Here is a 26812-nt window from a genome sequence, read left to right as displayed (position 1 = left end):
CTTGTCAATGTGAGCAACTCATAGTTCATTTTGGATGAAATTTTTATTATATAGTCCTAACTTAATCAACTAATAATAGAACATTGGTGGAATCAGTTCTTTAATCAACAAAATCCTTTGACTTCCATTGTAAAATACATTGTGCTTTGAATATTGAATATGCAAATACTCTACCTCCCACTCAAGCTATTTTCAAGACCTTAAAAGTAGCTATAGCTGTGAAGAGAATAATAGTTTGCTTTTCATCCTGGGATAAACTGACAGAAAATCATTCAGATTTGATAGCTGCATGTGGTCACATATGAAGTAAGTTTAATCTTTCACATCACTCTTTTCTATATTCCACTGATCATGTGAAATGTCTCTGGAATTACTCCATCAAGACAGATGACTGTGCTTCCCTTAAATTCTCCTCAGTTAGTTGGAGAGATTGTATTTATACTTTTATAATCTCTGAAAATCACAGAAAGCTTGGTATTATCTAGGCAATTTTAAAAAATTCTTTTATATTAAGTAAGAGGATGAACTTGAATTTGCAATGAAAAATAATAATAATAATACTGTATTAAGCGTACCAGTAATATAACAAAGACAGTACGACAATGACAGAACTGCCTCCGCTGTGCAGCGCTGTGGCTTAGGTGACCTTGTCTATCCTTGTCCTAGGTAGTACGCACAATGTACAATGGTATTCCAAAGCCACACATAGTCTCATCTGCATAGAGCACATTGAGTAATTTGTGGGTTTGTTCTTTCACCAAAAATGTTTATAGCTTTTGGCTTTAAAAATAGTTCTGGAGCATAGCAAGAGAGAAGCAGCTTTGGCCTAGATATTGCACAGGATGGCAGATGAACAGGGTTGATTTCATTTTGGGCATTTTGCCCAGGACACTTTTTATAGAACATACAGTTACTCTGGGGGTTCTTAGGCTGTGGTCACATTGGGGGTTTGGATTTATTCTTTAGAAGGGAGAGACGTAATTTTGCAAAAAGAAAAAATAATATAAATGTCAAAATCTAAGTTCTTCTATGTTTGAGTTTCAAACTTGTGGTAGCGGGACTCCTGTTTTCTGCATTAGGTGCCTGTCTTATGTTCACTCTGCACACACCGAACCCCTCCTCATCCAGCAACATTCTGAAGCATATTCTTACATCATTTACTGTAATAATTTTTATTTGCTTTCCATCTCTGGCTGTGAATGCATTTTTGAACTGTGACTGGCATTTGCCTCACAGCTCTCATGTAAAATATAAGAATAAGAGCTAAGCCTGTTTGACAGATGGAAAACACTAAGGCAAAGAAAAACATTACATGTTTGTTTCAACACCTGATATTTCATATGTTACAAATGGAGCACACGTGGATTCAGATGTAAATTAGCTAAAGCTGTTGATCTGTAAGGATTATTTTGCTTAGTCTTTAATAAAAATATCAATTCTCCATTACTTTAGATTTTGAGTGACATATATATTGCGTTTCTCTGCTTCTATGCAAGGACTCTGCTTTTATTTTCCTGTTTTTGAAAACTTGGCCAGTGCTATCATTTAGGTCCGCAAGAGTCAAGGAAACAGAACAACAAATTATAACTGTTGAGAACTAGCATTTAAAAAAAAAGATAGTCTTTTCCCATGCCCTCTTCTCTTCCAATTTTTCTGCCCTTTCTTATCATGTTTCTTGGTCTGCAGAGCTCTTTGGGGCTACATGCTGCTGATCTGGTGCTCTGTTACCAGTGCAAATTACTATTACGTTAACTTTTTTATTATCTGTGATTCTCACAACATTTTGCAAAGAGTAATTACTTTTTCAACTGTCAAATGGTGGTGAGCAGAACCCAATGATCTCACTATTACAAATGAGTGAGCTGGGACAGAAGGCAATAGAGCTGGTTTTCTTGATCTCACTCAGTGAACAAATGCAGAGCTGAAAATAAATAGACCCTGGGAATCCTGAATTCCAGTCCTCTGTTCTAAACACTTAATCTTCCAGTCCAAATAGGATAATTACATTTTATATGGCAAGAGTCTGTGATAAGGACCTTTTTTGCTTTAAGTTAAATGGTATTTCTGTTCTCTCTTGTTCCAGTTTAAACAATATGTTAATAAGCTCCGGAGCAAGAACACGTTTTATAAAAAGAAGCGACTGGAAATAGCAGAAATTACAGCTGAGTATGGTATCCTCCAGAGGACAGAAGAACTTCTAAAACAGCGCCACGAGGCTATTCAGCAGCAGCTGGTAATACAAGCATTCCCTGCTCCCACAGTCCTTCCCCGATAACAGCTATATAATAAGATGGATGTTGTTTTGTTAGATTCTAATGTACATCATCCTCAGCTCTCCTGCGGCCGTTAGTAAAAGAGTCGTTAGGGTATAAAATGTATTTTTGTCTGTGACTATGCTAAGCCGCTGTACTTTACATTCAGCAACTGTTTCTTACAGGCACTCATGACTGTTCTGCAATTTCTTTTTTAGATGGAGGGGCTTGACCCTGCTTTTTAAAGTCAATGGTAAATCTTCACTAACTCCAGTTAGGGCAAGGCTGGACTCTTAAATTAGTTTTTGGTATCCACATAGATAGTAAGGGCTTTGAAAATTATCAACAGCAAGTAGGCTTCAAGTTACCAGTGCAAAATATATAGAAAAAGTATTTAAAAAAAGAGCAGGCAGGAAGGAAACATTCTAACCCCAGAATATTTAGAAGAAAATGTGTTTCACAGTAAGTGAAAAATTTGAAACTGTATGAATGCTTTTTCTAAGCCTGAACAGCAGGAGAAGGATCTCTGCTATGCATAACTGTAAGCATTCAAGGAATATACACACATCCCAAATGCAAAGAAATTCCCTTTTTAGTTCACAAAATTCTACTGCTGTAGTATTTTCTTCCAATACTGGTATCCTTGTTATCAAAATATTTTGGTTTTATTTACCTTATACCTGTTTTATTCCATGTACATATTTTGCATTTTTAAGCATAAAAGTATTTGCCTTATTAAAAGAAAATTGAAAGTGTGCAAATACATGAGAGAGACTTTGGAAAGATAGTCACATAGATGCAGTGGATGATGTCATGCTGTTTCAGTAGGGCATTCATAGTTTAATTAAAAATAAAACCCGAACTGCTGCCTGGGTAGAAAGAAGGACCTAAGCAGTAGGATCAGAGCTTTTTCTCATGGTTGCTACTTGGCTAGAAGGAAGAAGGTGTGTGGATGTGTCTTTTCACTTAGGAAGTGTTTATTTACAGCAGGATGACTAACGTACACCAGTCATCTCACAGGGAAAGCGCAGCAGAGACAAAGCACTAGAAGTTGTTCTGTGAAGTGGCTACCCGCGGTCAACAGTTTATTCTCATGCACGTCTGACCTTTTCTAAACTACCTTGTAGTAAAACTACAGAGCTTTGACCTCATACAGTTCTCACCACCAGATGACTAGTGCACACCATAGAATCAAATATACCTTTTCTAGCCCTACACCCTGGCAAACCACACACTGCTACTGAAGTCCTCAAAAAGCTCCCATCGTGGTAGCAGTTGCTGTTAGTAGAGTCAAATCTTTCCTCAAACGCAGGGTTGTAAAAGGTTTGTGAGAATAACTGACTTGGAGTTCATAGATAAATGGTGCTTTTAAGAATGAATGTTTGGCTTTTTTAACAAATTGTGGATGCGTTGACCAACACTTAGCTTTCAGATTACAGAAAATATCCTCCTTACGTACTTAATGAGCAAGCATTGCTAAAGACCATTACATCAACAAATAATTAAATGTAAAGTTTATGTAATGTAATGCTAGAATTTGGTAAGATGGTATTAGTATTACTATAATGAATAGTTTTGCTTGACTGTTGTTTAAAAAATAATTAGCTACCTCTTCAGGTTAAGCATCTGGATTTTACATATTGAACTTCTTCAGAGCCCAACCTAAAGGCCACTTCACTTTGTGGAAACTTTCTGTTAATTTCATTGGGCACTGCATGACCAAATAGTGTATTTACAGAAAGTTACTCTCCTACTATACAGGCGCTAGACAAAATGTTAGTTGTTGTGACAGCTAGATTATTAATCACTTTTAAAGTAAATTGATTACAGTACTTACCTTTTCCGCTTTCTTACAATATTTTGGCTCTGTGCAGGAATTTGCTGTGTTACTTGATTAATGGACTCACGTTCGGCATTTATTTTTTGTGTCTACAGGAAGCTATTGAAGACAAGAAAGGTATTTCTGGATATAGTTACACCCAGGAGGAGCTGGAAAGAGTATCTGCAGTAAAGAGTGAAATGGATGAAATGAAAGGCCGGACACTGGATAACATGTCTGAAATGGTGATTTTTCCCTTAAACTATTGTATTTCCTCAATTTGAATATCTAGTTCCTCAGCGTATAAAACCAAATGTAATTTTTTTTTGTTTGGGTTTTTAATTTTTTTTTTTAAATCTATGTTTATAGATTAAAAAGAAATTCAAACAGTATACATCTGCAAAGGTAATCTTGAGAAAAATTACTAAAATGTACATTTCTTTTAATGTACAAAGAAGTAGTTTAGAATTATAAAAACCCCCTTATCCTACAAATACATCCTGCTTTCCTCCCCTTCAGAAACATTAGGGACATCAAGTCTTGGTTTTGGTTTTTTACTTTTTTGTGATTTCAGAAGTGGTTTCGTATTTGTTCTTGCACATTACTTGAAAGAGACGAATGGTTTGAATCTGTAACAATCTTTTCCTAAAATGTTTGTAAATCACTGGAGTTAAGCATTTCTTAAAAAAATACTTAATATGCCTAAAGAGCTAAATATCTTGTCTTTTTCCCTATAGCCTAGTTTTCAATTGCCCTTAGCTCTGTCATATTGTAATTTAACTTCCCACATAGCCATAGAAGCAAGACAGAACTTGGATTTCTAATTTGAAAATATTATAAAAGAGCAAAAAGCAAAATAACATTCTTTGAAATAATTCGGGCACTTTTAAAATAAAGTGGTATAATTAAACCAGAATGACTCTCAAATAGCTGGATTGAATTTCAGTTGTCAGTATAAATATTTTAAAGTGACTCTGGTTTAGCATTTTCAAACTTTGTTTAACCTATGCAAGTTGGTTGGTTGGTCGGTTTGTTTTCTTAAGAATTTCTTCCTTTCTCTCAGTCCACCTCTATGCAACTCCTTCATTTTCCCCTACTCCATAAGCTCGTTAGGTGTCTGGCACACAGGCTGCCTTCTGGGCTTCTCTGACACGTTCTTAGCCAAAACAACGGGAGCAGAATTTGTCTTGCTTGTGGCAATGGCCCCGCTGCAAGATGGGCTCTTTCCCTTTGTTAATTAGGCCTGAACTTACATTATATATAGTTCAGTCTTCATCGCACATTTTTTTCTTTATATATTTGCTTCTCTTCATTTTCACATTCCTAATTATATAAATGTACTATTAGTATCATAGTGTTAATGTATATTATTTTGTCCCTCTATCAGGTAAAAAAACTGAATACTATGGTGGCAGAGAAGAAGGCAAGCCTAGCTCCTGTCATCAAAGAACTGAGACAGTTGCGTCAAAAGTGCCAGGTTAGTAGAAACACTTCTCTTGTTCTGTGTAAATAAAGTCAGAATTACAAATAAGTCTAATTTACGGCTCTCCGTAGTGCTGTACAAGGACATAATCAACTCAAGGAAAGCTGGAAATAGCAGAATGGGTCAACAGTGTTTTGCAACAGGCAGCTGTTGCCTGGAGTTCATAAAAGCTGACAGTGCAGGCACAGAATCAGGCTGAAAATTTTGTCCTTTATAGCAATTTACAAAAAAAATTAATACACCGGGGAAAATAAAAAAAAAAAAAGTGAGTTTTCAAATTGGTTTCAGAGGTTTTTCTGCATCTCAGCACTAATGATCTGAACTAACGCTCTCCTTTTTAAATGGATTGCAAATGATATGTCATCCAAATAGCTGAATACAGTGATCTAAGTTCTATATTAGTCTGCAGGAACAACAGATTTATCCATTTGTTTTCAGAATTTTATAGTGCGATGAAAAAAGTCATTCAGGTCCACAGCTGCTGTAAGTTGGCTCATTGCCACAGAAGTAAATAGAGCTATCCGTTTCTCTATCAACCAAACTTCCAGAAAACTTACTTTTTCTATTAAAAATGTCAGCAAATGAAATCCAGCTAAGGCATTTGTGGTGTACAACTATAAATCTGGCTTTTCATAGGTAGCAACTGTATGAATCCTTTCTTAATCTCTATTTTTATAATTATTTTTCCTTTCTCGCACACCACCCTATTAACTGACCACATTAAAGCTATGGATGTGGCGGTAAAGAAGAAGTTTGCGTGCTATGTTGTGGTGTATACAGCTGATCCTCCAGTATGCAAGTGGAGGCTAGTGGCTTCCCTGTGTGTAATAATACCCGTGTGCCCGGCAGGTTTATGTAAGTGTCTGTGAGTGTGCCAAGAGCTGAGGCCGATGTGTGAGACCGCCAAGAACAGAGTCTGCCAGCGTGTCACATGTCAGTCAATTGAAGATTTCATTTATGTACCCTTTTGCCCTTTTCACATAAGGAATTAACTCAAGAATGTGATGAAAAAAAAATCCAGTATGACAGTTGTGCAGCGGGGTTAGAGAGCAATCGTTCTGCGCTGGAACAGGTAAGATGGTGGCTTGTTCGTGCATGTGAATAAATGCTGTGCACTGTGGTACTGTATTTTCCCTGCCTTCCCTCTGGATGTGGAAAGTACAAATCCACTTCAGGTGGAAATGAGTCAGTGGTGATCCACAACTATGCAAATCATGCCCGAAGCTGCTGTGGACTAGCTACAGTGGTGCACATCTGTTCTGCATAGCAGCAAATGAACTTGGTGGTACATCAGTCCCTCCATCGACGTCCAGCTTTGATTAGCAATAACATTGTTTCTGCCAGAAATCCTGCTGACCCAGATAGTATCTGTTAGGAAAGAATTTGACCATAAAATAAGGATTAATTTATCAAGACAAATCTTTATATGCATTTAGCAGATTCATTAAATTAGCAACCGATCCAATGGATAATTAATACACTGAAATTGATAGCAAGGATACTTCATTAAATGTGTCTGTCTTGTATTCTTGCATACAGCTATTTTTTAAAAAATACAACTGTTTAGCTATAGCTAAGAGCTTGTGTGTGTGTAGTTTATGCATTACTTGAACTATAGCACTTTTAGGAAGGGAGGAACTTAAACCAGCGCAGTCCTTTAAGGTGGGGACAGACATAAATATTAATACGTTTATATGAATCTGCTTCATCTCACTAGATCACCTCCTGTGAATTTTGTCTGGACTTGATTTTACAAGGGCTTGCCCACATAAGGGATATATTTCAAACTAAAAAAAGGCGTACATTTAAAGTGTGGGTGGGTATATAGATGATTCTTCTCCTGCACTAAAAGTACCTTTGTATGGCTTAATCCAAGCAAAATGAAAGAATCCACAGATAAACCTACTATGAAGCAGACCTTCCATAAGAACTTTTTTACAATAGCAATTAAGGCTTTTTTCCAGGCAGACAAATCTTAGTCATTTTCTAAAACGTGAAGACATTCACATCCACTGATTACACTGGACATGACTGTCAGCAGACTTCTGCAGTTGAACAGTGGAATTGAGTTTTCCAGCTGATGGCCTCAAAAATCACGTGGTGACAGAGCTTTGGAGTTAACAACTGCTGTGTGACCCAGAGTACATGAATTCCGTTTGGATTATTAGGGTTTTTGGTGTGGACCATTTAGAGATGGGACTAACCCACTATCTCCATACACCTCAACATAATTATTGATTGCTAATTAGCATACTATTAATATGTCCATAGCTTCTAACATGTATTTTGCAGATGTGTTCCAGGAAATGCTGATTCACAACTGGATTTAGCACTTGAGATGTGCTTAGGAACAAGAGTCTTGGCAGCACTTGTGAAGTTTCTCAGGAGTCAGTCATATTAATCAACACCTAGTAACAATCATTGAGCATCTCTAACTGTGACTGAAACTGCAAATCTAAAAAAGTTAATTGTCTTGCACTGTAAAAGAGACCAAATTATATAACCAATAAAGACCAAATTATATAACCATTGAAGAAATTATCAATTTAGTATTATGCCTGTTTCTATTATGGACTCTTTATATCTGGTTCATATATATATTATATCTTTGTATCTGGTTTATATAGCAACACAGGGCATCTCCTGTGGACTTGCAGTCACAATGTTCTTTGAAACTTTATTCTTGTACTACAGGAAGTGAAAGGACTTCTTGAGGAGTGTGTTCAGGAAGAGAGTAACTACCGTTACATTAACTGCATGAAAAGGGTAAGATCACGAGAAGGACAAAATTGTTCATTGTGAAATGAAATAGCAATTACGATGTATAGATTTTCAAATTATGCATTTCTTTATAGAATCTAGAAATACTGCTGCAGCGTGCTAAAGAAGAAATGAAGGCATACGTCTCCCCAGACCCACAGGAGAGACGAAAGGCAATTCGGTAAGTGTATTGATGTGTTTCCTCTGTGTTAACTTGAAGGATATTCATAAACTAAGGTTGAAGTTAGGAATTTTCTCACTGGCATTTGAACTGGAGGAGTTCACCTGATAAATTTAGAAACACTATAATAATCTAAAAATAAGCATCTCAAATTCCAGTATACACTGCTGTAAACCTACGAGTTCTCTCAGACATACCAAAAGATTTTCCCTTCCTGCTGGAGATTATAGGCCCCAGAGAGTGGTTTTAACTCACAGGGCCTGTTGGCACAGGCTCAGAGAAGCTGTGCTTCAGCTAGGTCCTGCAGGAAGCGTGGCTCTACCAGACATAATGCCTCTGCCAGGGTTCGCCCCGAGACTCCCGTGTGCAGGAGCAGAAGGTCTACCACCTCTCCGAGAGCAACCGAATGCTGCCCTCAGATTCCAGCTGTTGCTTGCAAATCTACTCCTCTTTCAGGTGTAACAGCTGTCACCATCACTGGTGCAGGCATGGAGGACTGCATATACGCATCCTAAATGCATTTTGGTTTGCTCCTGTTTGCAGTTTTTACTGGAGGTGGAATGAATACTGTTCTGCACCATCACACTAACCTTCATCTTTACGTTCAGTTTTATTTACTCCCATATAAAGACAGTTGCTTCATCCTGTAAGTTTTTTCGGGATGCCTTGCCTTTGCCTGGCAGGGAGAGAAGCAGAAAAGGTTATGAATCCAGGTGATGATTGGTTTTGTGTAGTTTTCCATTATAAATGATGCAGTCCTGCCAAAGATTGAAATGTTTTCTGAGAATGAGCTATTTTTGATTAATTATCTGTGCTAAGAAGTCTATACGCTACCATGTCATATAGATTTTTTTGCACTTTACTGCATACTAATATTGTTGTAAAAGTATCCAGTTTAACTTTTTGTATATGTTCAATCTTTTAATACAATATAAAAGTTGAAACAAAACTTGGGCAATAAAGTCAACAAGCTGGTTCAGCCCCATCAAAATTAAACGTCAGGAAAACTGAAACCAAAACATTTATAACTTTCATTTGGTAAAAGCGTCAAAATTTTATTCTGTTTTTTATTCTTCATAATTACTTTTTCAAAATTCCAGAATTTTGCATGAACTAGAAAATCCATTTTCCAGCTAGTTTTACCTTGATTCCAAAAAATTTCTTAGATCCTAGCTGTCAACAAAATAAACAAGCTTAAATTGTTGTTACTGGTTTTACAAAGTGGTCTTTGGCTTTCACACCATAATATTTCTCAGTCATGAAAATATTTATCAAAACAGTAGGTTTAAAATTTGTGTTTGCTGGGTTCGATCAAGGGTCTTTTTGTTTAATTTTTTAATTAATGGAATGAGTGAAAAACACTCTGATGTTTTGAAAGTAGGATTTGGTCTCCTTAAAGGTGTAGTCGTTACTGTACCAAGGAATCTCCATAGAGTATATAATTTTTAGTTCAGAGCAGAGGGGGCATCAGCTCTGCCTTGTACCTCTCTATCTCACAGTCTGCATCAATCGGCATTCCCACAGTTTGCTTTATTGCTTAGTCTTTAAAAATCCACAGCAATATAGTTCCTTGATGTGAGGCCTTTCCTTAGATTTCTGCATTTGTCTTTCAGAGACAGGAGAGATTGTTGCTTGAGATCTGTGTAATCTGTCAAGTCAGAGCTGTGGTTCATGTACAGTCTTCTGTACAACGTGCCAAAATGCTTCACAAAATCGTCCCATTCACAAAACAATTTAAGAACGTGACTGAGTGGCAAAGCAAAGATAGAGCTGCTTAATTAGATAATTAATAATCATTCTACATTCCATTTGAAAGCTTCAGACGATCCAACACACTGACATCACAACGGGAAAAGAGAAACTGTAGTTGTCTGTCACTTCTCAAAGGAGATGGAAGAATAAATTAATTTCCCAAGATATCTGTCCTCCTAGGACTTTTCACCTTTCAGAACAATTCCTGGACCTCTCTGTTGCAGCGGTGGCAATGAGGGAAGTGACGTCAGTTGGTAGTATACATAATCCAGAAGCAATTTCTTCACTCATTGTGGAGTGGAGTGAAAAAAGGCGGTAGCTGCCCACTAAGATTTTATGGGCTCTGGAATGGGGCCATTGACAGGGATAGCGACCTGTCAAACTGAGTGAGGAAACTCCAGGGATTCCCCCAGGAGACACTGAGAGATGAGGTCTTCTTCCTCTGTCAGATCCTTCGTGGACTAGAAGTTGTCCCGACGCACGTTGCACTGGGATCAGTGGAGCTGCATCTCCTGGGGCTCTAGAACATGAGGCAGAGGTCACTAGGAAGTGGAGGACTAGATTAATATCCATCACAGAGACCTTCTGCAAGGATCTGAGGCATGAAAATGTTTAAACACTGTGTAGCAAACAACATAGGAAAAATAAGAGTAAGAAAAGAATCAAAACTACTAAAGTTAGGGTGGGAGGAGAAAAGGACGAGGAGATAGATTGTGAGTGGTGGCTAAGAAGCCTCTTATTCCATCTCACAAAATAATGGAAGGCTGTAGGAAATAAAAGATGTGTCTAATGAAAGATCATGAAACAGCAAAATCAAGCGGAAGGATGAAAAGAGAAGTGGCTGTGAGAAAAATCTTAGTGATGATGTGAATATTCATTAGTCTGAAAGACAAGACAGCTCAGCCAAGCAGCTGAGAGGAAATGCGGGTCGGGCAGCAGGCTCTGGCCTTTTATGGCCTCACGGGGAAGGGGGAAGGCCTGAGCTTATTCACAGATGCTAAGCAAAAAGCGCTCCAACTGCAATACGTGTGAAATGAACCTCCACAATGTGAGTATTCACGCAGACAAGCCATCAAAGCCAAATGCTGGAATTAAGCGTGAGTCCAGCTATGTAATTCCAGGTATGGTGAGGAGAATGTGAACGGAGCATTACTACTCTCCGCTGTCCCTGTTTCACTTGCTAACCGTGGGCACAGAAGCTAGGGAAATTATCCTCTCACAGTGACTATACACATTTTTGACCTTCTGTAAGAGGTCGCAGACCCGTCGCATTTAAATGATTTACAACAAAGTTCAATATAGAGCTCTTTGCAAAATATAAAATGAGATGATAATTTTTTTTCTAGACATCTTTTTAGAATGTGAATGTATTTTTCAGCAGGAGCTGGAATGTAAACGGAGTAAAAATGAACCATAAATAGAACAGCACTTTCCTAACAACGTATTGAACAAAAAATGTCTCAATTCTGACCCTCTTTATTGAACATAAACTCTCTGTTCCCTGGAGTCACTTCTTAGGAATGTGAAAAGTTAATTTTCTTCTCTAAAAATAGAAAGTTGTGGGACTTTTAATGAAGTTATTAAGTTGCATTCTTTCCAGTCATCAGTATAAATAGTAAAGAAAAACTTACTAGGAAAGACATCTAATCTTCTGATGATTACTTTGAAAACTCTACTAAAAAAAAAAAAAGTATGTTCTTGAGGCCAAATGTGTGTGAACATATGCTGTGTGCCAGTGGAAATAAGAAGATTCGGCATGGCTTTCCATCTCTCTGATTTGGTGAGGATTGCTAGGGATCAGCTGTGCAGCACAGCACTTGGAGCAGCCTCAAGACGGCTCTGATTTGTTCTGGCTAGAATTGTCCAAGAGTGAGAGATCATAAAATGATCCAGCTTCATTCCCTGCACATCCCTTCTGCAGAGGGTATGGCAGGCAGGGCCAGGTGGCCGGGGGCCCAAGTGCTCCAGCTGAAAGCCTGGCGTAGTCAGTAGAAATGGAAGGAATAGAAGAAACGCAATGCCTTGGTTCTACATGGCTGCTCACTACGCTTTAGCAAACCTTCACGCTCTGGTATCGTGAAGGCTGATAGTTCGTCCTGGAAATTAGGATTTCTCTATGCAAAGGTCTTCTACCCTGAGCAATTTGGAAAGTTCTTTATATGAGCCAGGTTACTTTGTATTCCGCTAGCAAACTCTCAACCTCTAAGTGTTCCTGTTACACACAAAATATAATAATTGATATTTTTTCAAGTGAATCAGTGAAGGCTGTTTTTTATTGTCACATCTCAAAAAAATTTAAAATAAGGACATGGTAATGAATAGTAATCTGAATCCTGCTGTTATGCTTTGCATATTATATTGTCAGGTTTCACATATCAAGTTTGCATATGTCAGAGAGTGATCCAGCCACTTGTTACAGACAAAGGTGTACAGCCAAGATTTTTAATAATGAATGTCAACAGTTATGCTTCTAAGCCTATATTTAGGCACCTAAATGTGACGGCTGTTTTCTGAAAGTGAGGAACGCACAGCGGTTCCATCGCAGTGATTAGATTTGTCAAACCTGGGGTGAAATACCATTCCCCTTCATTCCTGTACTTTCCCACTCATTCTAATGCTACATTCACAGCAATTAAGGGCTGCGGATTTGTAAACTCTGACGCTTGTACAAATGAGGCCACTGGCTAACCCCAGAATATCACCAGGATAAATGCATTATTAAAAAGGGATCAAGTATATCTCACCTAAATGATCTTGCTGTTGTCTTCAAGATGGAAGGAGTCGAATCATGCCTGCTTCAAAAATGTAGATCTTATCCAATATCACTTCTCCCCACTGCACAACTAAGAGAATCAGAGAGACATGATCCTTCATGTCAAGGGATATGTTGTCCAATGACAAAAAGGTTTCTTCATGCTTCCCCTTCTATCTCATTTATGAACCTCCCAGTACTTCCATAATTTTCCATGCTTGCATCATTATTGTGCCCTATTACATGGAACCAAATAAAATCCTAATAAAATTATTTCACATTTCCTTTAGAGAACAGTATACACGAATGATCCTTGAACAAGAAAACCTTGGGAAGGTAAGAATGAGGTTTTCACCTTGTAAAAACATCGTACAGTTCATATTTTCGTGAGGCTTATTACCAAAGGCTGTGGTCAGTCTTTTATAAAAAGCATATTGCAGCCTACAAAGAAAATTCCATTACTGCTGGCATTGGTAACTAATACCCTGAAAAGAGATCATGCTCGCTCTTCAGGGCTTGATTTCCTGCAGAGTATAGCATGAGCCGCTTGTAAAAGATAGTCAGACAGCTTAACGTGACAGCACATTCCCTGAAAACCATTTGGATAAGAAACTGAAACATGGGCATAACAAACTGCGCCAGCTCAAATTTTATGTTGTATATAAAGCAACCTGTTGAAGACAATAAATTTTGAGCCTGTCAGCTTTATCACTGTTATTAAAGGCCAGGGGATCATCAGCGCAGCAGTGTTAAACAAAAGCAGTTGTCCATTTTTAATCTTGTATGAAGCTCAGATCAGCATGGACGAGGTTTGGCTTACCAACTCACACTAAATATCTTTTTTTTTTTATTAATTTCCTTTTTATGAGTCAGTCTGTGAGTGATTTTTACAGGTTTGGGCTGCCACTGTTAATAATCAGTAAAGGGTTTAATTGTAAAACATTAATTTCATGTTTATAATACCATGATATGAATCCATTGCAGGTTGCAACTTGATACTGCAAGAGATCTGTATGGAAACGAATTCAGATTTTTAGCATAACTTCTCAAATAGATAAGACTATTATTTAGACAGTTTAAAAGCCCTGAAATAATTGTCAATCCGTACAAAGATCTAAGTCCCAGGTGTTAATGCATTTATCACTTGCAGGGGGTGTTATCAACTCGAACAAAATAATATTCCAGCAGCGGATAAAAATCTTTGTCATTCCAAGCTGCCTATGTAAGCAATTTTTATGGCATAGAACTGTTCCAGAAATCTAATATTTTTGTATTTTTAACAGAAATTGCGAGAGAAGCAGAAAGTTGTACGGGAAAGTCACGGGCCAAATATGAAGCAAATTAAAATGTGGCAGGATTTTGAGCAGTTAATGGAATGTAAGAGAGAATGTTTTCTGAAACAACAAAATCAAATGGCCATTGGTCAGGTTATTCAGGAAGGAGGTAAAGATCGGCTCGTATTATGAATTCTTCCTTCTTGGTACCAACATGAAGTAGGAAGACAGTGTGTTGGCTTCCTGAAGGTAACCTCTTACTAAATATTGTTGCTTTCATCATTTCTACATAAATTTGTTGTACATTATTTGGGTTTGATGAATAAACAAAGAGAGCAGCTAACCACTCTATGAAGCTTTTCCTCCATTGTTTAAGTGACAACAAAACGTGGTTAGGAAGATCTGTTATCAGAGCTGCACTAGGGTGAACCTCATCGTAAATCTTTGTTTTATGAGGCTGGGAATGGCATGCATCTGCAGAGAGATCAAAGGAAAAGAAATCCTTCTCCAGGGTCACAGAAAACTTACGTAATTGCTCTGCTCCTTATTCTGTATCGCTAAGGGAACATTTTTGCAAGGCCTGGGACCTAATACTGTGTAATTGTGGCCCTCTTGGCTCAGCCCTCTCCTTCCCTATTGTCTTTATTCATCTGGTGTGACTGGCCAGAATGGAGCCATTTTTGCTATGAGCTGCGCACGCTCCTAGTCATACTTTCCTTGCACGGTTGAATTAAACTGATTGTGCTTCCAGGAGACAGTTCATTGCTACAGCGTCAGGAGTAGGTTCTGAGAACAATTACTTGGATTCTGAGCTTTTCCCATTATCTTTTTTGTTGTTTTTAACAAATGTATTTTTCTTGCACATATACCACCTTCTATTTTTTTCTGAGTTGCCCTTTTGAAAGTGTAAATGGTGGTCAACTAAAACCTTTCTCCACCGAGGACATTTTGGGCTGTTTTGTCTGTGCGGCATGGTTCCAAAGTGATTACCCTACCCAAAGAGGATGATCCCAGGGACAGAGGGGTACTGGTGGATGTAAATCTGGTGCAGTGGCTCTTGAACATGTCAGGATATGCAAAACAGGGAGATGAGCAAGGCTGCCTTGTACTCCGGCTTTGACCTAAGCTACAGGCAACTGTCACTGCCCTTAAAATTGCATCATGAGACCCACAGCTGACCCAGGGTAAGAGGAATGTAGGTGAGGCTTGAAACTGTCCCTCACGCTTCATCGCTTCGGATGAGCGCCTCTTAGCCACAATCGAAGATCAGAAGCAGAGAGATAAGTCTGCAGGACCAGAACTCTTGCTATTCTTCTTTAGTCTCTTGGCTTACCGAATTTCTAGATAGGTTTGGGTTTTTTTTTTTTGGTTTTTCCTGCCTGAAGTAGAAAGTCTTTTCAGGACATAAAAAATAATTTTGCTTTCTCTTGATACCTAACTATGAGATCTTCTGCTGTTTCCTATATCAAGAGAGAGCATGGTATAGTTCCTAGTTTGCCTTTGCATTAAATGTATTTGTTAACAGAACTAAAATAAAATCTGACAACTACATTTTAACCGTATGGTCTGGTGGTTATTTTTTTTTACATTTCTTAGGTGAAAGAAGGTAAATTATTAGTGACAAGTAGCTTGCTGGCTCACAGGAAAGAGGTTTGAATGGGTCATTTAATGAAATGCATTTCAGATGTCCCCCCAAAGGGTTCACAACTGCAGTGGTCTCAGATCCATACATTCCCAGGACATCCTCATGTAAGCCCTCCCACACTGTTGAATAGCTGAAGATAGTCTTTCTCAACAGCTGCACGCTAATCTTTCCCAGGACAAGAAGCAGCAGCACGTTTTCCCCTATGCACGTTTTCAGTGAGCGTGGAAGGAAGGCTGCAGTGTAGGACACAGGTAGAATTGGCCAGGGCGGGGAGAATGTGCTGCATTGCCACCACCCACTGCTCCCACCAGTCAATCGCTCTGCACAACAGGACAGGCCTGAGTCCGGCACTGAAGGGAGGCCACATCTACCTGGAAGGGAGAAGCTCAGGAAGAGGGCATATGCAGACTATATAGCGTGGGCATTGCCATCTCCAGAGACACCTCTACGTTTCCTCCCTGCTAGCCCTGTGCTGTTATTACCATACTTCACCTGCATGGCACTGTAGGGCCCATTGATCTGAAGAAAGTTATGGTAGCCTTATACCTGGACTTCTAAAGGAGGGCTTTGCTGAATACTTACCAGCAGTAGGAAAATAACACAGACAACTAGGTGCGAGATGTGCTGCAAACATAGGATAATCACCAAAAATGGGCATTTAGGTTACTTAGGAATCAGCCTATGGTTCAGTCACCAGAGAGAAAGAGGATTTTAAATACTTCAAGTCAAAACTTTTAACAAACTCCCAAACCCCCTATTTGACGAGTCCATTTATGCAAAGATGTATTACAAGGATTAGCCTGCTGCCCAGGGAAAAGCACTTCTTTTGAAATTCATAGCAATGATGTAGAGAAAGATTGAGTATAATAATTTTCTGTTTTTCTGTTCAGAGCTACCCTAAAAATAGTTCATCTTTCTTCCTTGTAAAAACCATTTATTGCTAGTTACTCAAAGATGACGTGATTGTTGTTCTGATCTGATTAGTGTTCTGTCATTTGCACTGCACCAAGAAAGGGCACACAGATTATACACTACAGCAGCAGCAAAATGACTTTCTGAGATGAAGCAGAAAATCATAATAACTGTTATGAAAAGAAAATTGGAAACACTCAAATGCTATTTTTAGCTTTTTATATAAGTGGACATTTAATAAATGCAACTCTAATGGATTCTGTTCACTGGCTTTTCCACCAAGTTCATGACTTGATGGGAGCATTCAGAAATCTTTGGCTGAATTTCACAGTTGCATCTTTACTTCCTAACTTACGACAAAAAGCTTACTTAGGATTTTTTTACTTTATTATTATTAATAGCCTAGGTGGTTAACTAATAAGATTAAACATACCTAGTGGAAAAATACCTGCCTCTTCCTTGCAAAGGCCCAAATAAATAAAAATGTGTGTCGTCAAATATGGGGCTTTGGCACTTACCAGGTTTCTTCCAGTTGGAACACTTTTCTGAGCAGTCACTCATGACAGCAGCTTACTTAGTTTTGAAAGGCTTCTCCTTATCTTTACCCAGAACTGGATGAGGGAGATTCCAGCTAGAAAACTACTACAGTATTCTGCAGCTCTGCATTATTTAGTTGTGTTGACTTCAGCTGTCCTTAGAGCTACAGGCACGTTCCACATGGACCTAAGGGATGAAATAGTTACAGGCATTAGAAATAGGCATGAGAAACCAGCATGTCTACCGTGTTATATCAACAGCCATTTTACCGTCCGCATAGAGATTATTTTGTTTATATTAGCGGTACCATTTTACTTCCATTTGAGCTATAATAAATAAAATAAATGTTCTTAGACTTCCTTAAGTAACCCAAATCTAGGATTACTTATTTGTATATCTTTACGCACGTGGATATTACTACTAATGAAGTCATACGCATATAGTTGCCCACAATCATAAAAGTTAGGCCTTGCTATTGTATTTATTATGTTTAAATATACTGATTTCCAGAGCTTTCTTGACAAGACTCTCCTACAGTATGGTGCTGCTCACTGTTATAAAATACAATACAGCAGAAGTATTTAGCAACAGTTCAGTGCAGGAGGCAGGCATATGGCTGAAAGACCATGGAGACCGAAGCGCTGTCACCTGCATGGTGTCCCCTTGGGAGAAAGGTCATGGCACATCGACACAGCAGAGTGTGGGACACTGTTACTCCGTCATCTTGGCAGTGGATGAGGAGAGCAGTGATGCTTGCAGATGTGGTGTCTCTCCTTGGCCCTATATTTGCCCAGATTTAAGTGGAAAAAAATAACGAACTTGCTCCAAACATGTGCCCCGTGTTATGGTTTGTAGCAGTAGGTTTCCTGCTGAAGGAATGCTGTTAACTCTTCAGCTGCCTTTCTCTACTGCAATCTGTAATGGAAACAGAATAGAAATGTTCACGGACATGCTGACGTTCCAGTAAGGAAGTATTACATGAATCAACAATTTTATCACAAGGTACCACCTGTCTGGGAAACACCCAGATGGGTAGCTGTTTTTTAACAATCAGAATTTAACCTATTTCCAACTTGTTTAAAGAGTTCTTTAAATTCTCAGCATGAATTTGAAAAGGGTTCCCCAAATTCTCAGTGTCTCTGTTTCTGTGGCGTTAGTTCCACAGTAGCAGTCTCCAAACTCCCAAGGCAATCCATTCTGTTCCAAGGTCATTGGGTGAAAAGTGTATTTTTCACAATTGCATTACACTGATTTTCATGATGGCAGTTTACAGACAAAAAAAACCCAAACCTGCTGTGAGCCACTGCGTGGTGGTGATGTCAAACTGGCCAAGGAGCTCTGGTGTTTTGAGGGGGGGGAGCAAACATATTCCAAATAATCAGCAGGAACTGTGAGACAAATCATGCAGTCCTTACTTTCACAAAACCCTCACTGACTTCAGTGGGAGTTTTGCCAAAATAAGGTCTGCTGGATTTAGCTCTGTATTCTTCCTCCTGACAGAACAAGCAGGAATTAAAGGGCCAGCATCAGATTTGTGGGACACAGAGAATAAAAAAGAACTGTAATTATCTAAAATAATGACTTTCATCCAACACAAATCAATGTCCCATTAGGCACAGTCTAATTTATAACAAAAATTAAATGTTTGTGGAAGCTCCTCTCAGCACAAGCAATCAAAATACATGAGTCCTTAGCAATACAATTTGATTTTTATTTGACATCTAGGAGAGGCTGTCTTGCACAAATCTAGTGCTGGACTATTTATAGTGTTTATCATTAAAATACAACTTTATGCATTACCTTGTACTTAAAGGCATTATTTATATTTCTTATTTTAAAAAAAGTTTATTTTTACCTTTTTTTGCATTTCCATTCCTCACAGCTTTGAAAAAAAGTGTGGTTTTGCAAATTAGGATATGCACAACCAGTATTTGCTGAATGCCAAGAACTAGAGTCCTTTTCCTGGATCTACTCAAGCCAATGTCAATTATACTGTTTCAGTTCAGTCTGTCGTCACAGAATATCATGTCATTTTTAGGCTTCTAAATTTTATTGAAACTGCTCAAGTTTTAAAACCACTCATTTATATAATAAGCACTTAATTAGGTCTACTCTTGAAATAAGATAAAGCCAAATCCTGCACGTTTTGGTAATACCAGGAAAAATGCAGTTGATAGGAGTATGGAAAATGGGATCTTACCAATTTTCAAAGATAAATTCCTTTCTTTCTCCTTACTTCTTTTCCCTGGAATGAAATAGAAAATATGCCTGGCACTAACGGAGCAACAACAAGACGACTATGAAGGCATACATCATGTACAAATAATAACCATGTAAGGGAAATAATGAAGGAATTAATCTCACAGTTTCTTCTTTATGATTTTTAAAACTGGTTCATACTGAAAAAAACCCACAAAATTCTTAAGATTTTCTGCAATTAAAATTTGTAGGGTTTTAACGCTTTTTTTTTTTTACTGGATTTCTGTTTTTAAAATAGCAGTTGAAACTCTAAGGTTGTAAATATGAATAATTCAGCAGTTTACTTGGTTTGCAACATTTTCTGGCAAGTAAACTACTGCTCGGGCATTTCTTTGCAGTTATCCCAGAAATCTTAGAGCCATTAGTGGAGAATTACTAAAAGCAGAAATGGCTGATTAATTTGGGAATCCTAAAATTGAAAAATTCAAAAATTAAAAATCACATCAAAATGATGCATTTTGCTTATCACCTGCTATTTAAATGATGCATTGCTCCAAGACTGCATTCTGTGGACTGCGGCATTCAGAAACTGACCTTTTAAAAATATTTATAAAACATTGTACCCATCTCCCCTATTCCATGCTCTAAAGCTTGTCGTATTTTTATAGCATATTAAAAAGAAAACAGAACTGTATCAGAACACTGAAAGTCACCCACAGACAACCTGTTCCACTAATATTTTACATTCGCATTGCATCTTTTGTCCTAAAGGATTTCTCTACTTCATTTTCATTGTACATAGGCTGATCAGACTCCTCAGGTATCTGCATGAGTGAGCTAGGAAACTGAGAGATCGAGTTAATGTTCAGAGAACAGTCATGAAAATTGGGCATTTCTTGTTTCATGAGCAATGACAACATCATCTCAAGTCTCCTTAGGAAAATACCTCCCACAGCTAATAACTAGAAAGCAAACGGAATTCTTCTATCAAAGAGGTGGAGCGTGGCATAGTTCATCCTGGGTTTTTACTATTGTGCTTACTATTCCTTCTGTATTTTTTTATTTACTACACTGTACATCAACCATTTGTATATAAAATGCATCGCTTTAAAATCTAGATACACTGCGGGTTCTTTTCTGCTTGTTGATTTAATTGAATGAAGTGAAGGTTGATCGTAAAATATGACGAGAGGGAAAGAGAGAACTCATATACTGGAAAAAGCACTATAAATATTTTCCTGGGATCATTAACACAACCTTGTAACACTTCACCCCATGTAGCGGAAAGAATTATACAATCCTTTTATGAAATGTCTAAAAAGTGCTTCCAATTCCATCCCAAATTAATGTGGCTTTTTTTTTTTAAGTGTAAAGAAAACATCCCATAAGTCTTAACTCTGTTATCAAAGTTATTTTCAACCTTTGAAGGGATTCACTTGCTAGTGACTTGGCTGTGTCAAACAAATGTTCGACTTTTATTCTGACACTTCTTGAAGAATTTGATTGAAACTATATATGTCTAGATAACACCCAACAAAGTGCCCCTCTTGCGTTTGTTTCAAGATATTTTTGGAAACAACAGAGGCGACCTTGGATGGAGCTGCTTTTCCAATTTAGGACTTCATTTGGTCTAAGAGAGTAAAATTATACTCTTTAATCCTTTTGTGTACCCACAAATAAGACAGTTTTATTTTATGCTATTGTAGAATTGTTTTTCTGTACCTTCTTCACAGTGTCAATCTGTTTAGGATAAGAATTATTTTAGGTAATCAACAGTTACTTTCAAACATACATATAAATAGTCCTTCAATGTTTCACATGTCCCTTAAAAATACTGTGTAATCTAAACGAACAGTGGTTCTTTATGTACACCTTTGCCTCTTTAGAACTAGTGTTAATAAATAAGCGTTAGCCTTTGTCTTTGCTTATAGACATGAAGAATCTGATTTCAAGCCAGAGCTCACACAGACTTGATGTAAAGTCTAAATGAGGAGAGTGGTAATGCTGGCGAATGTGCTATGATGGGACTGCCACCTGTCCCGATCACAGCAGAAATATTGGTTGTCAAGCTTCAAGTTTAAAAGCCAAGGTTAGGAGCCAGGTTCTCTGTACATCTAGAGTGGGGTGATTGTTTTCTTCTGACTTCACTTGTATCTGTAAAATTTTATTACATCTAATCATTTAAGATGTTTTAAATAGTTTGCACTTAATTTTCTATATAATCAATATTTTAATTCATTTGTACTACTCTGTTATAGGCACACTGCACTGTAACAAAATGGAATTGGTTTGTTGCAATGATAATGCAGTTTCACTGCTGTGAATAAAAACAGAATTGACAGAGTACAGTATTCTTGTCATTTATCCTGGACAATATTTACTCCAATAATAATGTTGTCTGGTGTTACCTAATGATCAAATACAAAGTATAATATGGAAACTAAATCTAAACATGCTGGTGGAATCTATTTGACATGAGTGGTGCAAATGCAGATGTAAATATTCTACTCAGGATTATATTGTTTATCTTCATTTGATTACACTTAGTGTCAATGTGTATTTTTATAGCTCTATTATATACTTACTATGACTGATGGTTCAAAATCTAACTCTAGAATATCCAGTTCCCTGATTTTGTGGCATTGTCATGTAAAGTAATTGTGGACAGCTTAAGGAAAGCACCTCTTAACTGATCCTGTGAACCTGAATGCATGTGACCATGACTACATTAGCATAAACCAGGTTAAAATAAACTATCTGGTGTAGCAACTTTCATCACAGAATCTCAAAATAATTTACAAACAACTTAGTTACTAAGTCTGTCGACCTTATATGCCAGATAAACAAGTTGCTGGTATTTATATTATTTTCTAGATAAACAACCCAGGGTATGGAACGAAACAAAAGCAAAACTAGGAATCTAGTCCTCCTCTCTGGGCTGTGAACTCAGGGCATGCCCAGGATTCCCAACCCTGTCTTCTCCCTGAGAAACCTCCTGAGTCTTGTCCCGAGCATGGTTGTTCAGACCCCCTAACCCTCATCCTAGCCTGAGGTCTGGTTTATTTGAACATAAAGGAATGACACAGCAAACGTCACAAAATTTCCAAGTGCTGTAGTCAGTGTCCTAGCTTTGAGTATCCTCATCTGACCCCCACCACTCCCTAAAAAGTAATTCAGAAGTAAAATGTCTGTACATTTCCAATGACATAATTTCATAACAGAAAGGTCACAACAGATACAGATAAACAAATATAATGCAGACAAACGTAAAGCCGTTTCCTGAAGGAGTTTTTAATTAAATTGTAACAAGGAATTTCAAAGCATAAAAAGCATCATAGCTACCTTCATTGAGCTAATGGAGTCAGCAAAATTAAATGTGAGATTTTCTCCTACCCTGAGATCTTTTTATTATCCCAGAGAGATAAATATCAAGAGAAGCAGTCCTAAATAGAAACACTGTGTGTGTGCGTGTGCATGCGTGCATGCAAACAAAGATACGGTCTCTCAGTCATGAACTGGTATACAGCACTCTGGGGCATCTTTTTATTTGTGTGCCTGTTCTGTGTACTTTTTCAGTTCTTTACAAGTGTCTGCTTTGTGCTGTAGCTGAAACACATTGATTATATAACCTAACACAGAAATAACAGGAAACTTTTTTTTTTTTAAACATCTAGAGGAAATGAAGAGATTTTGAATATTATTCAATGTTGTCTTCAAATATGTAAAGATGCATGAATGTGAAAGCACTATGAGAGAAAAACTGGCTGGCTTAGAACATTGTAAGAGGCAAGAGAGTTTGTGCTTCTGGTTTATTGCCCCAGGCAGCTGTGGTCAAAGCTGCTGCTTCTGCTTGCCTGGTGTACTCCTCAGCGTACAGGCATGCTGGAATTGGTTAGAATTAGACCTCAAATAGAAGAAAGGCAGTAGATTTATCACTGGAGCACTATATTTTGGTTTTATATGTGAGAACAAATCCAGGGTAACCTCAGTTAATAAATAACCCAGTCAATGGTGATAGCTCCTATTTAGTCTGATAAATTTGGCCTTAAAAAAACGTGAACTTTTGTTGGTACAGGCATATACCACAGGGCAGTAAAACCCTTGTCCCCATGACTATTTCCAGTCTCAACAGAACAAAAGAATTAAATGTTTATATTATTTCTTGAAAAAAATCCAAAAAATCATGTTTAAAAAAACCCCAAAACTTTTTAATGCAAAGTTCAAAAGAAAGCTTATACTTTGGGGGGAAAAAAAGGTTCTTTAGTCAAAACAAAAAAAAAAAAACCCAACTCCAATACCTTTGATGGAAACATTGACCTTACTTACAAGATGTACAGCCTGTTACTGTGTAGTGCCATTAGAATCAGATGAACTCTTAGCAGCAGGCTCAGCAATGCTGACAGTATTATATTCTCCGTGAAAAGGCATGGATACTGGAGTTTCATAATAAGGGAATTTTCCTTTGATACAGCAGCTGCATCAGAGCCAATTTTACCTGCAAATACATAGTGCTGGTGCAATTTATCTTTCTTTGAAACAATCCATATGGGTACATCCAGTTTTTTATAAAAGGGCATTCAACAAATAGAGTGGTTTGTAATGTTATTGCTTCACTGATGCATAAATATTGAATACCTAAACACAACATTAACTAATTAAGTTGGGGGTGATTATTGGCCGGAGATAAAGCACACAGTAAGTAAGCACGGATTAAGCCTGCCCTCTTACCTCACCTACTATGGTTGCTCCCTGAATACAGTGAGGATGTAGGTTTCCAGGAGGTTAAATCCAGCAATAATTTGCACCTGGAATCTAAAAGAAGGCCCCCCCCCCAAAAAAAAAAAAAATTAGGTGGAGCTTCTTAAATTGCAGGGTGCTGCATAGACTGTACGGAACTTAAGAGAATCCCTCTTCACAAACAAAATCCCTCCAGTAAAACAGTAGTGATTGAATTGAAAGCATTACTTGGTATATACTAATACATTCTGTACAATTTGTCTTTACAAGGCACTGAGAGTAAACCAAAATTCACAAAATGCTCTTTCAAAAGAGAAACTGCACATATATGCCCTTCACACGTGCACACACCTCCTGCCATTAGACCAGAGCCAGCAGTAATCCCAGCCAAACTGCCCAAAGCAGAGCCATCAGAAAAAATTTTCTAATCAGAAGATTTTAATTTTTCCACAGGTCTGCTGTTTCATAGCCATTACTGTACTAACGGTAAAAAAAAAATCAGTCCCCACACCTATGTTCCTCCAGTTGTAACCACCTTCCAATCCAAACCATTCTATGATTCTACAAATAGCTAGGAAAAACCAACTGGTAGCCTGAGAGAAGAGGTGGGACTGCCCTGCTCTGTGGTACCACAGTCTAAACCAGCTTGCAATTACCGTGAAAATATTTTTTCAGTTGTGCTGGCACAACTCTTTGTGGGGCTGCACAGTCAGGCTTATCACAGTCTCTTGGTGAAAGATGATTATTAACTCAGTTACTCAGTTTATAGCCACAAGGAATTGTAAAAGCACAACTGAAGGGGTAGAGAGCAGCAGGCTAGGAGCTGGGAGCAAGTGGGCAGGGACACAGACAACAAGGGGCTGGAGCTTCCTAAACTGCCTTTGCCATCAAAGAAAATGTTTTGCAGAACTGCACCTATGTCTGCAGTTCCTATTGTCCTCACTGTGTTTCAATGATCAGCTCAAGACAGTCTGAAGACAAATTAGAAAAATACCAACTATTTTATTAAAAAGCTCATAAGCAAAGGTGACATCTCCCTTTCATCAAAACCTACTCCCCTAATGGGATGTTGAGTGATCACAGAGTTGAATAACAACAAATCAGACAGAAACATTTTATCATTTAAGAAATGCTTACCAGGCCATCAGAGTTGGAAAGCAGGAAATTAATACTCGTAACTTCTGATTAGCTTTGTCAGAGGTGTCATGCTCCTTTCCTTTGTGTGACTGACAAAAAAATGAAATACACAGAAAGATGCAGAATGATCACCTCAGTTTTGATTTTTTCAGGGAATGCTTTTCCCTGCATAAACTCATTGTCCTCCCCTCACAGAACGTATGCATCTGCTAAACTGGAACATAAAGTTCTGGAAATCTGTCTGCCTACACGATGGTATAAATCAGCCTAAGTCGCTTTCCTGATGTAATGTCTTGGACAGATCCCTTCCGATTTCCTGAACAGGATTTTGGAACAGCAAAAGAGAAAATAGACTGCCCTAATTAGTGTACCCCATCATTTACATTGAGCCTTGCTTGTTGTAAGGCAGGACTTCATGAGTGATATTGAGTGCTACATTAATGACCAGACACATTGTACATGTTCTGTAAGGCTGATAGTTAACATGAGGTAAAATACAACAACAGGGAGATTATAAAAATGCTTATGCAAGAAACTGCGGAAAATGGCAAAATACTGGAATCCAGTTATGGGTTATTATTTATTTCAAGTAGACAATATTTCTCAGTCTCTTAAGGAACAAAAATTTAAAATACGTAATAAACGTATAATAAACATCAGCATGTGTCTTGTTTATGGTCAGCTTAAGGTATGAGCGTGTGAATGATTACACACTATGACAGCCTGTTTTGGATAGATGCCTTTGCAAAATTAAGAGAGATACATTGCGAAGGAAACATTTGTAACAGTATTTTTCTGAGAAGATGCTTTCATCCTGAGCTTTATTAAAAATATACATAACTAATACAAATGTAATAATAAATACATAACTCCAGCAATTCATGCAATATCAATAAGATATGCATAAAAAATGTCTTATAAGATCAAAATGTCTGCTTACAGGAAATGTTAGGCTCTCCTTATGACTAATAGGATGGCAATTATTAGGGGAATGATTCAGTCGTGCTATAACCCCTATGAACTGAATGAACTAACCTCTTTTGAGTCAATCTCGCACCTAGCTAGGAGAAAAGAGTCCGACCCAAATAATCCATAATTAGATCATCAGCTGCTAACACTATTGATCTCTTGAGATCTGGGGTGGCCCAAGCTGCCCTCATTCTCCGGCTGCAACTCAGAGAACAGAATTCATTCTTGAAAGAAAAGAGAAATTTTTAAAATACACATGGAATACTAAAATAATGATGTTGGATAGCCATCTTCTTGGAAGTATCTTAATTTACTGCTGTTAATATATAATCAGAAATCAGATTACGACCTTGTCAAGCAGAACAGCAATTACATTATTGTTTATATAATTGGGGGTCTGCTT

The 26812-nt window shown here is 37.8% G+C and overlaps 1 protein-coding gene and 1 long non-coding RNA gene across 3 annotated transcripts in view; one reads left to right on the top strand and one right to left on the bottom strand.

The window, feature by feature from the left end:
* Positions 1 to 15830, top strand: part of IFT81 (intraflagellar transport 81) — a 43149-nt gene extending 27319 nt beyond the window's left edge. For both annotated transcript variants that reach the window (XM_054844234.1, XM_054844235.1), the window contains exons 12-19: positions 2084 to 2233; positions 4188 to 4316; positions 5459 to 5548; positions 6540 to 6626; positions 8249 to 8320; positions 8410 to 8495; positions 13290 to 13335; positions 14283 to 15830. In XM_054844234.1, coding sequence (XP_054700209.1) covers positions 2084 to 2233; positions 4188 to 4316; positions 5459 to 5548; positions 6540 to 6626; positions 8249 to 8320; positions 8410 to 8495; positions 13290 to 13335; positions 14283 to 14465 — 843 coding nt within the window. In that variant the 3' untranslated portion in view covers positions 14466 to 15830. The remainder of the gene's footprint in view (positions 1 to 2083; positions 2234 to 4187; positions 4317 to 5458; positions 5549 to 6539; positions 6627 to 8248; positions 8321 to 8409; positions 8496 to 13289; positions 13336 to 14282) is intronic.
* Positions 15831 to 18214: 2384 nt separating this feature from the next.
* On the bottom strand, positions 18215 to 24359 carry LOC129213683 (uncharacterized). Its single transcript, XR_008579497.1, has 3 exons — positions 24300 to 24359; positions 19568 to 19612; positions 18215 to 18282 (listed from the first exon to the last, which is right to left on the bottom strand). It is a non-coding gene; the product is annotated as an uncharacterized LOC129213683 (long non-coding RNA).
* Positions 24360 to 26812: the final 2453 nt, after the last annotated feature.

This window comes from Grus americana, chromosome 16 (genome assembly GCF_028858705.1).
Source record: "Grus americana isolate bGruAme1 chromosome 16, bGruAme1.mat, whole genome shotgun sequence".
NCBI classification, from domain to species: domain Eukaryota; kingdom Metazoa; phylum Chordata; class Aves; order Gruiformes; family Gruidae; genus Grus; species Grus americana.
The sequence above is the reverse complement of the archived record's forward strand: the minus strand, read 5'-3'. Positions and strand labels throughout refer to the sequence as shown.